Source organism: Aulonocara stuartgranti (assembly GCF_965226115.1).
Source record: "Aulonocara stuartgranti genome assembly, chromosome: 16".
Taxonomy (NCBI): Eukaryota; Metazoa; Chordata; class Actinopteri; order Cichliformes; family Cichlidae; genus Aulonocara; species Aulonocara stuartgranti.
The window spans coordinates 2,315,146-2,332,946 of NC_138952.1; the positions used below are offsets into that span (position 1 = coordinate 2,315,146).

Genomic DNA, 17,801 nt, shown 5'->3' on the forward strand with positions numbered 1-17,801 from the left:
AACTTTGCTTTATGTTAACAAAATTAATTTGGAAGTAGATTTACAAATGTGCTTGTCCTGGAGAGGGTGAGAAAATTGTGTTTTATACATTTCCCACTCCATCATAGCACATGACCACTGGTCTTCTTTGCTCCCATTGGTTGTTGCATCAAAGTTGAGGGTCGTTAAACCCAATGCCAGCTCTTATATTTAATTGGATAGTATTCACAAATTTGCTAAATATGGCTCGTGTTTCACAGAGTACATCCCACTTAAGTAAATATTCACTCACCTGTTCGATGACTTGTTAATGCAATTACCTTATGAGCCTCTGTGCAAACCAAGCTTTAGAATGGGAGAAGAAAAGGGATTTAAGTGGCTTTGACCTAGCATAGCTGTTAGGTTGGTCTCAGTGTTTCATGCACTGCTGATCTGCTGGGGTCTTTCTGCACAGCCATCTTTAGTGTCTTCACGGTTTGAGCTGATAGGAACAGAACAGTAGCTCAATTAACCACTTTTTAGAACCAAGGTATGCAGAAGAGCATTTCTAAAAGTACAACATCTTAAACCAGGGGTGGGCAACTCCAGGTCTCGAGGGCCGGTGTCCCTGCAGGTTTTAGATGTGTCCTTGAACAAACACAGCTGATTTAAATGAATAAATTAGCTCCTCAACATGTCCTGAAGTTCTCCAGAGGCCTGGTAACGAACTAATCATGTGATTCAGGGGTGTTGACCCAAGGTGAGATCTTAAACCTGCAGGACACCAGCCCTCGAGGCCTGGAATTGCCCACCCCTGTCTTAAACCTTTAAGCAGATGGGCTACTGCACCAGAAGACCACACCGGGCGCCACACCTGCCAGCTACGAGCAGGAACTGAGGCTGCTATTCGCACGGCCTCACCAAAACTAGATTCTAGAAGATTTCAGAAACTGTTCTGGGTCTAATGAGACTCCATTTCTTAATATTTTGATGGTAAGGTCAGAATTTGGTGTAAATGACATCAAGCTGTTCAGGGTGGTGGTGTAACGGTGTGGGTCTGTGGCACTCTTTAGGACCCATAATGCTAATTAAGCGTCATTTAAATTCCACACATGTCCATCTCTTTATGATCACAGTGGACCTTACTGTCATGGCTGCTTCCAGAAGGATAACACACCATGCCACAAAGCTCAAATCATCTCTAGCTGGGCTCTGTCATGAGTTCACTGTACTCTAATGGTCTCCAGTCACCAGATCTCAATCCAATAGAGCACCTTAGGGATGCGGCGTAACGGCTGTTTCCCGCCACAGCTGCGTGATGCTGTCATATCAATATGGACCAAAATCTCTGAGGGTTTTCCAGCACCTTGTTGAATCCATACCATGAAGGAAGCATCCACCTGCTCCTAGCAGGGTGAACTTTTAAAGTTGTCCAGTGAGTGTCAATTTATGGCTATTTAAACAAACCTATTTGTAAATCTACAAAGTTGGACTTTACACACTAAACAATCCCAATCTAAAACCACAGACTTGTAAAATGTTTCTTATATTACAGTGTAGCTGCTGTAGCTGTACATTTAAAATTAACACATTAAATCTCAGGAAAACGTCCCAGCTGTGACCAGAACGTAACATTTATGTGTGTTTCCGTGTGCGTTTCTATTTTTCTGTGATAAACCTCTCGCCTGTCTGGCTCTGGAGCCAGGCGCTGTCTGTTATTTTGGACTGACAGACAGAGAAGCTACCAGAGGAGCAGAGTCAATGTGGCTTCAGACCAACTGTTGTGTGGTTAGTTGGTGGTTAGATTCATGCTATGTGCTTTTTTCTGAACACAGCTTATGCAAAGATAGAAATGAGGGAAAAGTTGTTGATTTACGGGCTGCTGAACATCTTCAAACATTTTGAGTAATTAATTAGTGTGCACACTGAAGCTGCATAAACGAACACACATTTCTGCACTCGTGTATGTATAACCATGACTTTGGGCGGCAGATCTTCTCACTTTCAAACTCGTCTTGATTTTGCATCATGTTGCAGATAACACGTATATGTCTCTGTTAGTGTACGCTCATCAGCTTACAATTAATGTTTAAGTATCTGCGCATTAAGTCTGTGGCTGACTGGATGCTGTCCTCTGTGTGCTTATTATAGACACACCCCTGCTGGTGCGAAGCAGCAGTGATTCTGCCCTCAGCCCCCAACCAGCAGAGTCTGAGCCCTCCTTCAAGGAAGACAACACTTTGATGGTAAGACCCTAAGGCCACTGGAGGAAAAAAAGAGAGAACAGCACACAGAAACACACTTAAAGACCTAAAACTAAAATATAAAAATACTGTAATACTTACATTTCAAGGATTTTTCTGGTATGTATTAAAACAATACGTATATGTTCATATATATATGCATAGGAGTAGGTCTTGGCTGGTCTACCTGTGAATCAGCAGAATGGCCCTGAGCCACACCTGTGGTGTACGAGGCTAAACGATCAGTGCTTGGTCGGTGCAATAATGCTCTCCAAAGTTTTCCTCAAGCTTCAGCAGTTCAAGTTAAGTGTGGTTAGTCCAGATGTTCCTCTATTATGGAAATACACATAATGGCTGAGTATACATTTACTGTTGTTAGCTGGATATTTACGGTCTTCTTCTTCCTAATTCCTCAACAGCTCGAAAAGAACTGTGATATATTGTGTTAAATAGGCACCGGCTAACTCCTGTATGACACCGCGTACCACGGCATATTTATTAAAGTCGAACTGATTGGTATCATTAGGTTTTTCCAAAGTTATACTATCTTTTTAAAATGTGTTTGAATAGCTTTTGTAAGTTATTGATTTACTCTAATGTCTCATCATGGGCACTGTGAGCTTCCTTCTAATGCTGTTGTAAAAGGGAGAAACGATGAGATATTTATGCTCTTGTGGCTTTTGTTGTAGCAGCAGTCCAGGGACAAATGCTAATTTTACCCCACTGCTCATAAAGCTCATAAAGAGTATAGCATTCAACGTTTATACGAGCATGCAAACGTCTAATGTTGATGCTGCTGGGGATAAGGAAAGGATAAGGAAAATTCATAATTTCTTTTCTAGTTGGAAGCATAAATGAAAGTAGTGGGAATACTTTACAGCTGGCCTGGTCTGCTGTTATTATTATGAATGTCTGGCCTTTTAATGTATGTAGGAAAGCATTATATACACTGTGCATATACACAATGATGTGAATGTAAATGCAACATCATTGCACGCACAATCCTGTCATTTAAAGTGTTTTGTTTGATGTGCGCTGCTCGTGTTTGTCATGTTTAACACACGGTTACACATTTATAATGGCAAGCTCAGGTGTCCTGTGGGTGAATCAGTGTTGTGTGTGTGTGTGTGTGTGTGTGTGTGTGTGTGTGTGTGTGTGTGTGTGTGTGTGTGTGTGTGTGTGTGAGGCACATGTGATTAAGGTTTGGGCTGAATGGAGCGTTTAGTGTCATCATGTCTTTTCTCTGCAGACACACTTTGTCACTTCAGGCTCCGTTAACAAAGATGGATGAATACAGTTTTTCTTCCCTCTCTTTTCATTTTTTGTCTCTCTCTCTTCAAAGGTCATAGGGCAAACTCTTTTTTTTTTTTTGGATCCTTTCCTCTCATGTTCCCGGTATTTTCCACCTTCTACACACTTTCTTTTTTTTTTTTTTAAACATTTTTAACATTTTGACCCAGTTTGTGTCAGAATGACTAATTTGGAGTCACAGTTAACCCAAAGTAAACACAAAAGGAGCTGCTGTAGGAATACTAACCGTTTGTTGTCTGTCATGTTTGGGTTCTTCTCTGAAGCTGTTTGCACTTTTTAGTCTCGTGATCTTCTTAAAAACAGTCAGTCTGTCCATGCTGCATTTCTTCAGTTTCCTTTCTTTGTCCTATCTGAATACTCAGACCCAAAAATATAGGATGCACAAGTGCAGCGATGACCTGATACATCTGCGTACATGTAGCGCGATAAACCCAACATCCATCTAATGGAGAACAGCTAATTTCACTAGCTTGAATTCAAATTGAACGTTGATCGAGCTCTGCCATCTTTAATCTATAACCTTCATTATCATGTTACACTGTTTATTCCAAGAGCATTGGGTAGATTATTTAAAACATATATTACACATTACTTACTCGTTTTAAAACCTAAAGAATTACTGTACTTTGTCTGCAACTCCCCATTTACTTTCTAAGTTGTGCCTTAGCGTTGCAGCCAACAACCAGTCAAACAGGCTTCGCTTTTGCAGACACGTCAGCGTCTATCAAGCACATGATCAGGACTGCAGCAGTCTGTTGGCAACCAAGGCAATCACGAGGAGGCTTTTGGTGCAGCAGCAGCAGAAACCTCTTTGCCACCATCTTAACACTGACGACTGCCAGCAGCCTTCAGCTAAACAATTCAGGAATACATATTCTTCCAGGTGAGCAGTGGTTACCAGTGGAGTCACTCACCGGTCTGTGTAAACGAAGCTTTTGGCTACAGCCACATGTACACAGGTATTTTTGTAAACTGAGATTTTCCATTTTTTTTTGGTGATCAACATTTTATTGATTTAAAACGGGGTTGGGGGGGGGTACAGACATATACAGCACAACTGTAAACTGCAGTAGCAAAGCAAACATTAGCAAACAAGGCATAGGGACAGCAAAGAAAAGACACAAAAACACAAAGTTAAAACCAATTATTGCCTCTTCCAGGAGATAACTCTGGATGAGAAGATTTTCCAAGCGTCAACAGTCGTGGGTCGAGCTTTATTTAATTTTGCTGTGGTATGTTCAAAACCAATAACACGGATAAGACATCGTCTCCAGAATGATTCCATACAAATGTCAGGACAGAACCATTGCTTTGTAATAGTCTTCTTTGCGGATGTAAATCCAGCGAACAACATTTTGCATTGCATTTGTTTTAAGGAGATTTCAGAGGTATCGTTAAGGAGACAAAGACCAGGATTGGGAACATAAAAAACTTCCAGTACCTCAGATAACACAGAGTTCACAAAGACCCAAAAATCGGATACCACAGGACAGTCCCAAAACATGTGCAAAAACGTGCCAGGTGATGAATCATTGCAGATGTGACAGTAATACGTAGCCTGTAGTTTCATCTGGAACCTCCTATAGGGCGTAATGTATGTTCTGTGTATGGTTTTGAAATGAATTAATTGATGCGCCAGGTTCTTAGAAGTCAAACTCAGATTAGACCACACTGTATCCCAGTCTATATTAACCTGTAGTTCTCCCAGTTCCCTGACCCAAATAGATTCAATGGGCAGGGACTTCATACCATGTTCAGCTAATTTGTTGTAGATTTTGGAAACAGAGGGTCTGCCAGATTTAGGCAGGATCCAGTCCAACATGGGATGAGAGGGAAGAGGAGAGTCCCAGGGGACACCGTATGCTTTTAAAGCTGATCTGAGCTGCAGATATACAAAGTAAGAAGATGCAGGAAGAGAAAAACGTGTCCTTAAGTCCTGAAATGAGCAAAGGCCTTGGGCGTTGAATAGATCATCAAAAAGGTTTATCCCGAGTGAGAACCAAGAGGGTTGAACAAATGGTCGGCTGCCACATAGTAACTTTAAATTATGCCAGAGTGGTGAGCTTTTACAAAATTTAACTGGAGCACCCAGCCGCCGTTCTATCTTCCTCCATACCTGTATAGAGTTGGCAATAATAGGTCCAAATTCGTTGTTGTTGTAGAGCGTATTGGCGGGAACATTAGCAAACAGAAGATCTTGTAGTCTATGCGGTGCTGCCTTGGCGGATTCGATCATTTTCCACGCAGTAGTAGTCTCTGGGTTGACCCACGTACTGATTTTCCATTTTTGTTTAAAAAAAAAAAAAAAAAGAACCATGTCCACAACGCAAAAAACAAAGTCAAACACTGTCAAGGACATGCCGAAGCAGCAGGTGGCGATATAATTGTAACCGTGTAGAAATGTTGGCCAATGAGAGGTCTGGAAGCCTGGGAGGGAAAGAGAACAAACTGCAGAAGATTAACAGCAAATAGTATTTTGTCTACATCTGCCATTGTAGAAATTCATCTCATGGAAACAATAACATGGCGCACATGACTAAATCTCTGTTTTCCTCGTCCACACGCAGTTTTCAAAAATCTCCACGCTGGCAGGAGTTTTTAAAAATCTCCGTTGTCAGTGAACGAAAACACATAGAAAAATCACTGTTTTCAAAAATACGCGTTTAGGTGTGGACGTAGCCTTAGTGATCGTTTTCACAGCGGCTGGCAGCAACCTCAGTGTGTGACTGAGGCCAATTTTGTCCTTGTAAAGTGGACACGCATACTTCTTTATACGCGACAGTCTTTGTCGTTTCACATAACAAATTACAACAAGTACCACACAACTCCACTGCTCAAATGTTGTGGGCCGCTCTGCAAAAGCACAAGTTAAAGATATATTTCTTTTCTATACACATGTATCCAGATAATTAAATTAATCAAGTAAAACAAGTTATTTAATGCTCTCATTTGTTAGCCTTAATGTCATTACAAATTTTTGAACCACTGAACAGCATGTCTTTATCCTGTCTTCCTTCTCTCACCCCAACCAATCACAGCAGATGGCCCCGCCCCTCCCTGAGCCTGGTTCTGCCGGAGGTTTCTTCCTGTTAAAAGGGAGTTTTTCCTTCCCACTGTCACCAAAGTGCTCGCTCATAGGGGGTCACATGATTGTTGGGTTTTTCTCTGTATGTATTATTGCAGGGTCTACCTTACAATAGAAAGCACCTCGAGGCGGCTGTTGTTGTGATTTGATGCTGTGTAAATAAAACTGAATTGAACTGAAGTGTTAAAATTCTTCATTATAAAAAAGTTTAATATATTTTCTAATGCTTTATCCCATCATTGATAATTAAATACACCTGTTCATTAATAATTGACACGCATTAACAGAATATTATAATAAATAAAATCATTATTGTGTGCTTGTTGTGTAGACATGCAGTCCTGACATGTTGTTGTGGCTTTATTTACTCAGAAAGTCCCTCCAGTCCGCTGGTTAAAGGAAGCCCGTGCTTGATTAGACTCCTGAGTAGTGATCCTTGAGCCCTTGAGATTCCTGACTGGACAAACACCCTTTCTTAATCACGCTGTTTTCCCCACAGACCTCTCTGTTTGCAGGGTTTAGTGCTTTAGGGGACTGTGGTTGGTCCTCAGAGGTGGTCAGTCTCCATGCTCGTTGTTGCTGAGGATGACCTAACATGTTTGTGACTGTGCCACATGCATTTGTCCTGCAGAGTTCAACGGCACCTGGTTGCACCTGTTGTCTCATGTCTTGTTGGTAGTTGTTGAGTTTTGTTACACTGACTTCACACAAGTGAGATGAGAAATAGACCAGTAACCCACAGCTTGGCACTCATAGTAAACTCCATAATAAATATTACGCACCTTATTGCTAATAACATTGATCTTTCCTGGAGAAATAAGGTAAGGAGTTTAGGGCCACAGATTGTGTTATTCTAAACTCAATTTCCACTCCGTACAACTAAGCTGCTGTCACTCGTGCAGCTACTGATATGAAATATTACAGGATGTCAGTAATGCAGCAGGCATTGAGGTGCTTATATATTGGTTGACCACATCAGCTCCTCAGGCTTCCCTTATTTCACACATAAAATCTCAGAACTGTAGTTTTCAACTTATATTACTCCTATTACTGTGAATTAATGTTCATCGTCTTTAATAACTACATTGTGTTACGTTAAAAGAGTCATACCCGGACCAAAATCATACCCGGATCATACTGATCCACATATACGTACACTCATCATGGGCGTGAATGTCATGGTAATTTTCTGCTTTTAATGTTGTCTTTGAGCTGTTCTTTTTACAGGGTTGGATAATTGTACAGCAGAGATTTTAAAACACAAGAATAGATGTAGTCCATGTGTGAGCGGGTCAGGAGGACCAACACATATCTGTCTGTGTGTTTGCAAATATAAACCGTTACATCAGATTTAAGTCCAACCGTTCCACCGTACCACAGCTGTAAAAAGAAATCTCTCTTTCTGCACGTTTTTCCTTCACATCTTTGTGTTTTTTAAGCCGTCGGTGCCACGCGAGTTTCCTCCATCTACCTGCTGTGCTGCAGTAACTACCATGTAAGTGCTGGAGTGCTAAATGGCCCTGTGCTGAGTGTTTTCTGAAGAAATTCTCTTTCTGTTTGTCTCTTCCTCGTACGTTATTTTCTCAGTCGCTGTCAGTCTTTTTTCGTCTCTTTCAGCGTCCCTCACTCTTCGATTCATTCGCTCGTACTCACACGTACGCGCACACGCTCAGTCACTGGCTCATCTGTCTCTTCTCAAGCAGCACGGTTCAGATAGAGGTAATGGCTCTGGGTAATTGTTCAAATTGTCACTTGGCCTTTTGGTGAGAGCGATGAGGGGAAGAAAGTACTCTTCTTGGAGTAATTCTCTGTCTTTCTCCTGTCTCTGTCTTTGCTCCTTCTCTTGGTCCCCTCTCTTATTTAATTTTGACCTGGAAAGATTTACTGGTGCAGCTCTTTCTTTCTAAATGCCAGACTCAAACGAGTACAGTACACCAAAAAAACCCACTCTTTTCCCTTTCTTACTGTCTGTCATGCTTACAGCACACAGACACACACAGGCAGGGATACGTGTTGGTAAAAATGTGTTGCTCGGGCTGGGGGTGCTTATTATTGTCTAGAATACCACAGGGACACTGCAGCACTTATTTATAATGCTACACCTGTGTGTGTGCATGTCTGCATGTCTCATCATGTCTTTTGTGCCACCTTTCATGCATGTTTGTCATTGAATTTATTTTTTCATATACACATCTATAACTGTGTTATTAACAGTGTTTGGACAGAAACTGAAAAACGTGTTTTTCAAAAGCATCATTCTAAAAACTGATGTGAAAAACATACAAAACATGAAAAAAGGGGAACAAAATGATGAAAAGTTGTACAAGTGGAGGAAAAACCCCAAACAAAGAAAAATAACACCTGGTGGAGTGAATCACAGCTAATGGGGTTAATGAGAAACATGAGTGGGTGTAAAAAGGGCGTTCCAGAGAGAGAAAGTCTTTCAGATGTGAAGCTGGGGAGGAGTTTACCAGACTGTGTGGATGCATAGTTTCAAAAATGTGCTAATAATAAACAATAATATGAAGATTTTATCATGAATTTCCATATTTGTAAAGGAATCATTACTTCCTAATGATATAACATAAACCTAAGCTCCATAAGCTGCCATCCAGACAGAAGAGATGCTGCTTACTCCAGTCAGACAATCCCGCCCAGTTGGAGCATTATGAAAGTAACTGGTGAGCAGCTGAAATCGTTAAAGAATAGCAAAATATTTGGCTTTCAAATAAAGCTTACAAAGTAACCAGAGCTGAGAAATGATGCCAGTGTTGGAATAGCAGCACAAACTGCAGCTGCAGTGCCTCTAAGTGAAGGCTGCTGAAGGCTGGCTGCAACACAAGCCCATCTCCAAAGACTCCGTCTTAACATGAACAACTTCACAGCTTTGAAAAGGACGTTTCCAACCTGATGGAAAATAATAGTTTAGTCCTCATCCACCTGGATGCTGTGGTTAGGGGCGTGGTCCGTATGCATTGACATGTCCCTGACGCTGACCACTGTGTGCTAGGCCTGCATTTTGTTTGAAGACCACCAGGTGGCGATAACAAAAACCCCTTCTAGTCCTGTAGAAGTCTTTGGGAAGTCTTGGCTTCTGTCTTGGACTCTGTAAACACTTTGCTGCTGAGTTTATGGGTTCATTCACTTTTTCCGGTCATATTGAATATTCTCCATATTATCCATGATGTGCTTGTTGGCTAACGTGTTGCCTATCACAAGTCATCAGCCAATGAGCGAGAGGTCTGACAGTCAGACCCGAGCCTCCTTGTCACGTGTGGTTTTGGGAAACCGAGATGGGAATGGTAATGATGCTAACGGTAAAAACCAAATAATGATGTCACTGTAGCTAGTCTGTGGTTCAAACCAGTCGGTGTCTGTGCTTTTATCATCAGTTGGCCTGTTCAAAGAAGAAATGCTGCAGCGCAGTGGTGAACACGCCCCTCTCCTAAACCTTTTCCTGAGATGTAGCGGTACATGTCCACTTATCCGGGAAAGGAAATTCCAGACAGCTGATTCAGTTTATCTAGCCTCAGTGTTTTCATTGGGAGAAACCTGTATTACTCATCCGTGGACGTCTTTGTCTCCGCTGACTGCACGCCCACACAGTCCACATGGTGAACAGGGAGGAATGCTGGTTTGAGCGAGGAGTCAACCGAACCGAGGAGGGGGTCTAAGAGTAAATCTATGCTATCTCACAATGCTGTGATTGCAGTCACCCCCAGGTCTCTGTGAATAGTAATCATAGCCATTAGTGGTTATGGCAGTTTGTGTGTCAATGCCTGTTACACGGCCGGGAAAACCTGCAGTCAGCTGAGACTGAAGAGCTCACCTGGATGATGAAAGGTTCCTCCTGCTGAAGTCGTTGCCTCCAGATGAACTGAATCAGTGTTGGGTTTTTTTTAAGTACTGAATTAATGATTCTGTTTTGAGCTGAACTTGGTTTCATTAATTGCACTAAATGATTCTGACGTGCACTAAAAACTACATTAACACCCAAAAACACACTTCACTCAGCACGTGTGTGCTGTAGTGTGTTTCATGCTTCATTGATTCCTTTACCTGCTGCAGTTTAAAAATTTCAGCAGAGAAAAAAACATAAAAAAATAGTTTAACTTAAAAAAAAAACCAAATTAATGAGAAAAAATATTAAATGTTATATCTCAGTGCTTTTGTTTCCTTTGCTGTTCAGAATTAAAACAACTCCATATTTATTCCTGCACATTACCAAAGGGAAGATGGATGGCGTTGGCTTTGTCAGGTTCATACAGATGAAGACACGTAAAGTGCACACGCAGACACAGAATGCATTAATACTAATTTATCATACCGGCTGTGGTAGCATTTTCAGGGAACACTTAGCCTGATTGGTCATTCAATAATTAGTAATATCACTAATAGTTTGCTCTTTTTATCCACTTTTAGCAATTATTAGATTGGACCATGAACGCTAAACGCTTGCAGGCCATTTGTTAAAAGCATAGTTATTCAAGGATTATCCATCAGTGATTCAAAATGGAAAATCTGCTTCTTTATTCTACACGTTTTGCAGAACCATTAATGCTCCAAGTATTGATTAAGCTGTCCAATTCTGACAGACTAATATATTCATTTTTCCCTGCAGTAGGCCTCAACATATTTCAAATAAATCTTTGTCATTGAATAAATATATCTTTCATTTCTTATCAAGCGTTAGATCTTTCAATCATTATTTTTAATAAACTTTTACTTTGCGTCCAATTAAACTGTCCGTCTTTGTGGGAATGTCTCACATTTTCTTATAATTATTAATTCCTCTGTGGGCTGTGATTTACTGACACTGCTGAATTTGCAGCTTTGTTAATACTTCTAACCTCTAAAAACTAAATGAACTTTTATTGTTAATGTTTCAAAAAAACCTGATTATCATCATGAAAGTGAGCTAATTCCTTCAAATAAGAGCAGCGACTCCAGTTTCCAAACTGCAAGAGGTTCAGTGTCTGTAAGTAGAAGAAGTGTTCAGAGGAACGCGCTGGTGTCAGTGTGAATAATGAGAAACATTTATTCGTTCAGATTCATTTACTTGTTTTAAATTAGCCTCTGATAAGTAACATACATTGGTGGCCTTTTCTAATTAATATGTTGCTCTTCCAAAGAGACACAGAGTGAGAGAGGCTGTTACTACACACATTTATTAAATGAGACATACAATTAAGCACCAGAGGCTTTGCAGTTAATATACGAGTGACTGTTATGACAGGAGGTTACTATAATTAATGTTACCTGTCATCCTGTTTCTAATTAAGCTCACGTGACGGCATCGACAGCCAGGCCAGACTAATTGATTTGCGAGCCGCCAAACCGCAAACATATGTTTGCTATCTGTCATTCTGCAGCGAATGTGACCTTGCCTTCCTCGTCTTGTCGCGTCACCCGTCGTCTCTGACTTTACGTGTATTTCGTGACTCGCCCCGACTTTCCTCTTCCTTGCTCTTCCTCTCCCTGGTCTCATTTGTCTTCCTCTCAGCCTCTCTTCGTTCCATCTATTCCTCTCTCTGTCTCTGACAGGTGGAGTAGGTCATGTGGCAGTATTGGGGGGACTGAGGTCAGAGGTTAAAGGTCATATGAGTCCATTAGTGTCTACCACTAACGGAGAGACTTATTGACCTGCGTGTGTTTGTCTCCATATGCTCAGACAAGCATGCTCTCCAAGGTCTGATGTCCCCCTGTGATATTCACCAATATTCATATGTGAGTTTGGGTCATTCTTACAAATAATAATAAACATTTCATATAAAAATAAATCTTCAGTTCTTTGCAAGTGTAGTTTGAGTAGTTTTAGAAGTCTAAATTCTAAAAACATATTAAAATAATGAACGAAAAGTCTGTCACTAAAGACTGACTGATAATATATCCAAATGTCCAAAAGTATTACGCTTCACAAAAAATGGGATTTTGTGGATTATGAATTATGAAGTTTAAACATCTACTCTGAGGAGAAATCGACCAGTTACATTGTTTAGTTGATCCTGTTCCTGCGAGAGCTCCTTTCCACCAGCACTGACCGAAGCCCAGCCAGGTCTGCCGAGGTGCGTTTCCCAGTCTGATGATGAGACAGCTTTACAGGCAGAAGCAGTCGGGTCAGTCCTGTTGGCTGACAGACCTGTGGCTTTATGCAAACTTTACACTATGGTATAATAAATGTGATTCACACTTGCGTTTACCTTCTTCTAACAGGATCGGCTTCATATATGAATTGTTATTTGTTCACTTCACTCATTTCTTTATTCTAAACTCTGAATTTTAGACAGTTTAAATCAAAATACATAAACTTCCTTGGCTTAGTCACTCATTACACTTTTATTTAAACCGTAATTACTTAATTTGTCCACATGTCTACAGTATACATGCTCTGTGTCTGTTCTCTGCAGGCAGCTGGTCCCACTGTGGAGAGGCCAGCAGGGGTGGAGCGGCCAGCCAAACACCCCTTCAGTGGAAGGTCAGTGTGTATTTGTGTATTTGTGACTGACTTCTGAACTAATTGCTCACCTTGATAAACATGTAAAATATATTTTAAAGAAGTGTGGTCATGAAGCTGGTTGGAGCAGAGATGGAATAATGACTCGCAGAGAGCAGCAAAGATGGTGGTGGAGCGACTGGAGGCTGCTGTTGTTTTGATTTGGTGCTTTGTAAATAAAGTTGAATTGAACTGAAAAAAGAAGAAAAAGCCTGTTAATGCCCAGGTGTGTCTCTGGATGGCTGCCGGGTGCTGAGGCTGCGGTTGAGGATAGTTCTTGTTTGTGTGCATGTTTGTCTACATTTGTGTTTACTTCTGTTTATGTGTGTACTTCTGCCCTACTTTCCCTTCATTAAAGCTGTATTCTAATCCAGATCAAGGCCTTCGCAGATGCAGTGCAAAAAGCTCCATCATTAGCTCACTACAAAAGATTGCCAAAACAGGGTCAGGGTCACAAACAGAAACGCAGAAACACACTCAGTGAACGCACACGGCCACGCAGAGACCGCCACACTCACATGGGCTGAAAATAAACAGCTACAAACATGCTTGCATCTTTTTTTTTTTTTTACTTTCACAGGCAGACACACATGCAAACACTAATGAGTGCAGTAATTAAGTGTTCAGGGTGTGCAGTGCCCTGTGCCTCCTTTGGGCCTTTAGGCATGTGTGCACATGTGCTTGTTTTGGTAGTGAGGAGGGCAGGCTGCCACATTATAACACAGGGAGAAACAGTCCACAGCATACGCAGTAATCTGTAAAGTACTGCAAATCTGTGCAGGAGTGCTGACGGTGAGGCTTTAGCCAGGTGTGTTTCTGTGGTCAAGCCCTGCATTAAGCTCCTCCCTCTACAGAAGCCTGTACTGTGAGATGGTTTACATTTACACCGGAGCAGATTAGCACGATACCGTACCCTGCACTCTTGGCTTGCTCTGGGGCAGGTTACCTTACACCCATCAGTCGAGAGTGACCATTCGATTTTCTGGAAGACGGTGTCAGATTCCCAGAAAACTTTTAGGGAGCTTGTGAAGGTTCATCTGTCCCTGACGAACACCAGTAAGAAATGCAGATTCTAAGCTGCAGCTTTCTACATTGTTTTCTCTCTTTTGGCTGAATACAATTTAAAAGCAATTTCATTGTTCCATAAGCTTTAACACAGAAATATCCTGAGAACAGGCTACCTGAGCCTCGTCCTCGTTGACCTTATATCAAATTTGCAAGTAAGCCTCCTTCCCAGTTTGAATTATGTTGTATATTTGCGCTCAGGCTGTTCTACACCACTGGGATTGCAGCTAAGAGAATATGGCAGTGAGTGTCTTTATGAAAAACTGGAGCCACCGCTCATTTATTCATATTTCAGTAGGAAAATGGGAAATGGATGCTGCAATTTATTGAAACGTGCAAACATAAATAGTTTAAGGATTGTAAGAAAAACCAGAGTTGGTACAATTCTAACAAAGTTGTAAGTCGGTAAATGGTGTGAAGCCTCTGAGGCAACCTGTCGTCTGATTTTACTGCTTCAATAATGTTGAGCTCCGAGCTCTGGGAGGCCCGATCCGTGATAACGTGTTTCTGTCCAGGAATGCTTTTACTGCATGTTTCAGCATGTTTGGGATCGTGCTGAAAAGTAACGTCATTGCCACCCTTTGGTGCCATTTTAGCCGCTTAGTCAAAGGAAAAGTTCTAAAATGAAAAGATTCACGACAAAAATGAAGATTCTGTGTGGAACTGTAGCACCAGCCTGTTTCTCTGTTAAAGTTCCTGTTTCATAACAATGTCGTCCTCTGATTAAAATCTAACAGGTAAACAACTTTATCTAGTTTTCTAACTTCCTGTGAATTGGCAGCTGAGGCTGAGAGATGAAGGACGTTTAAAGAAAGCCCAACATTGTTGTGGTTGATGATTCATCCCTCGAATACTGATAGTGATACTTACATTTTGCCACAGCTCGCTGTTTCTTCACGTATTTTTTGTGTGATTTATTTAGTGACGGTCACAGATACGAGAAATTCAGAGCTTTCTGTCGCAGCGCAGACTTCTTGTGGGCTGACGAGGCGTTCACTGCCACAACTATTCCAGAACAATCCTGCATGGCGTTGTTGAAAAGATTGCTTTGCCTAACAAAGTCCCACAGTAACTGCCTGATAATCGTGCCGTTACCTGAAAGAACTGTTTCACTCTCCTCGGCTTGTCCATTAGTTGCCGTGGCACGAATGAAAACGAGTAACTGTACGCTTCGTTTCCTCGTTCTCTCGATTCGATCCGAACGTCTCAGACGGATTCAAACGCGTCTTTCTGTTAACGCTCGTGAAAGTGCCCACACACCCAAACAGACTGACTAATATAAAAACCAAGACAGTGAATGAGTCAGCGGCTGTTACAAAGCGATCCGTGTGCAGCGCTGACCTCCGCTAATGTAAAGTTTATTACCGAGTGCAGTTAACACTCAGTTAGGACAACATGTAGTTAACCTGTAAAGGAGAATTATGAATGTGTTGTAAGAATAATGTGCCACCTTAGCCTCTGCTTTTAAGGCTGTGCACACGCAGGAATGAGATCACACACACGTAGACGACACGGAAGCAGCCTCCGTGACAGATGTGGGCAGTACCTGCTCTTTTTTCCCGGCCTTTCTATGGCGTCCTCATTAAATCATGACTTACTATAACGCACAACTTTGCCTCCTGAATTAATGGACGGGCAAACTAAATGGGAACAACCTGAGTCTGATTACCTCTTGTGACACTTTGCCGTTCAGCGCAGTAAATATAACAGTTAATATTTAAGACACCCGCTGAGATTTGTTTTATTTTCTCTGTAACGTTTTTTTCTCACACCAACCATCTCATCTGTGAGTAATGTAGACGTGATGTAATGGTTTCCGTGGTCGCTGGGGAAACGATCCTTGAAATTGCAAAAAAGTCCAAAATGAGAGGAGCGCAGCCATAAATACTGGAGCAGAGAGGCATACGTTAGAGGAACACGTGCGTCCCTGTGACAGAGTATGAGTTTTGTGCGCCGTGTGTGTTTTTGTGCGTGTTGTCGTCCTCCCGGAGTGTGTTTGCGTGCGAGCATTCGTGCACCTTTAAATGTGAAGCTACACCTATAAATACGGTTATGGCTCATCATAATTTTTACCGCGCTGCGTGCACACCAGAAAACTCATTACGTTTGAATCAAAATGTCCTTTTTATACAGGGAAACAGATTTACTGTAAATTGGTTTATTGAAATAGCATTTCAGCTATATTATGTTTCTTTGTGAATAAGGCAGGCAGAGTATCGGAGGTGTTTTAGAAGCTATACGAGCTGAAGAGGTAAGTAGGCTTCACCGAGTGCAGAAAACTAACTGGAAGTAAGAGGTTTAGCCTTGCTTTACCAGCGTATGAATATGTATTTGGGGACCGAACACTTCCATTCGTTGCCAGTGAATTTTACTCTGCTGGTGTTTTGATACTAATCTGCTTATTTAGTCTCTGCCTGCAGTTCAGGGGAGAAAAGTTTGAACCGAGATTGCGGCGTTGATTATTCTTATTACCGAGGGTCCTTTTATGACGCGCTGTTGTGACCTTCTTAGTCATAAGGAAAATGGAAATGATGCAGGGATAAAGAACTGGATATAAAGCCATCGTGTCTATATTTAAGTATCAGTTATATCATATTTCTTTTAGGATATTGGGATTCCTGACTGTAAGAAACCTGTTATGTTGTGAACTGAGAAAAGAAGGACAAGCTTCATATAACTGGGGGTTAAATTACACCCTCACCCTGTCACCCAGGTGTCATGTAGGCTGCAGGGAGTTACTTTGTAATGTTGGCTGTAAAATTACAAAATCTTTCTCATCCTTTAGGAACTATTTCAGTTTTCTTTGTAGCCCAAAATGGTCGAGGAGTTAATGTGAAGCGCACACGGGAACATCTTTGTCTGTGTTCATAGTACGCTATGAATGCTTTATGCTGCCATACACCAAATATCCTGGTACACTGCTTATAAAGCTTATCTACTGCAAAAGCATTCAAATTACATAAAATAGTGCCGACTGATGATTTCAGTACAACTTAAGAGTTACCGGTTCTGTCAGTAGTTAGCGAACACAAAGTAATGTATTTGAAAGCATTCCTGAATCATCCAGCTAAGAAAAACTGAGGAAAACACTTGGAGTGATGAAAGTAACGTCCAGATGAACAGACGTAGCTTTCTGGGATAAACTAATGTACGACTTATTAGCTGTAAGTGGTGTCGTCATCCTCTGTACTCAGACACGATGGCACCAAACAGGCTCTAAAAAACTTTTAAATCTAACTTCACAGGCAGTTTTAAAGCTGCGATGCTTTTTAGAGTAGGGCTCCATGGTCTAAATTAGGGCGAACACATGCAGCGTTTCACCTTTCAGCTCTTTTGCAACCCCGGCTATCGCCATCTGGTGGAACTTGCAGAGAATGCAGCTTTAAGAACAGAAAAAAATAAGAAACTTGGATTTTACGAGCTACAATGACCTTTGAAAGATGTTTGCTCAAATCAAACCAAAGTTAATCAAATGAAAACTACATTTAAAATGTAGTACTACTATTTATTATTGCTACTGTCAGGGCCGGAGTGGCTGTACTGCAAAGATTGTCTCCAATCCTGAAACTGCAACATCTGGGCACAAGTCTTTGCTCCCTCTAGACGAGCCCTGAATAATGTGGTTTTGATGTAACGATGCCAGGAA

At 41.4% G+C, this 17,801-nt stretch overlaps 1 protein-coding gene across 1 annotated transcript in view; it reads left to right on the top strand.

The window, feature by feature from the left end:
• Positions 1-17,801, top strand: part of LOC309690959 (partitioning defective 3 homolog B-like) — a 223,181-nt gene that overhangs the window by 58,756 nt on the left and 146,624 nt on the right. The window contains 2 exon segments of the mRNA XM_082508445.1: positions 2,110-2,204; positions 13,005-13,072. Coding sequence (XP_082364571.1) covers positions 2,110-2,204; positions 13,005-13,072 — 163 coding nt within the window.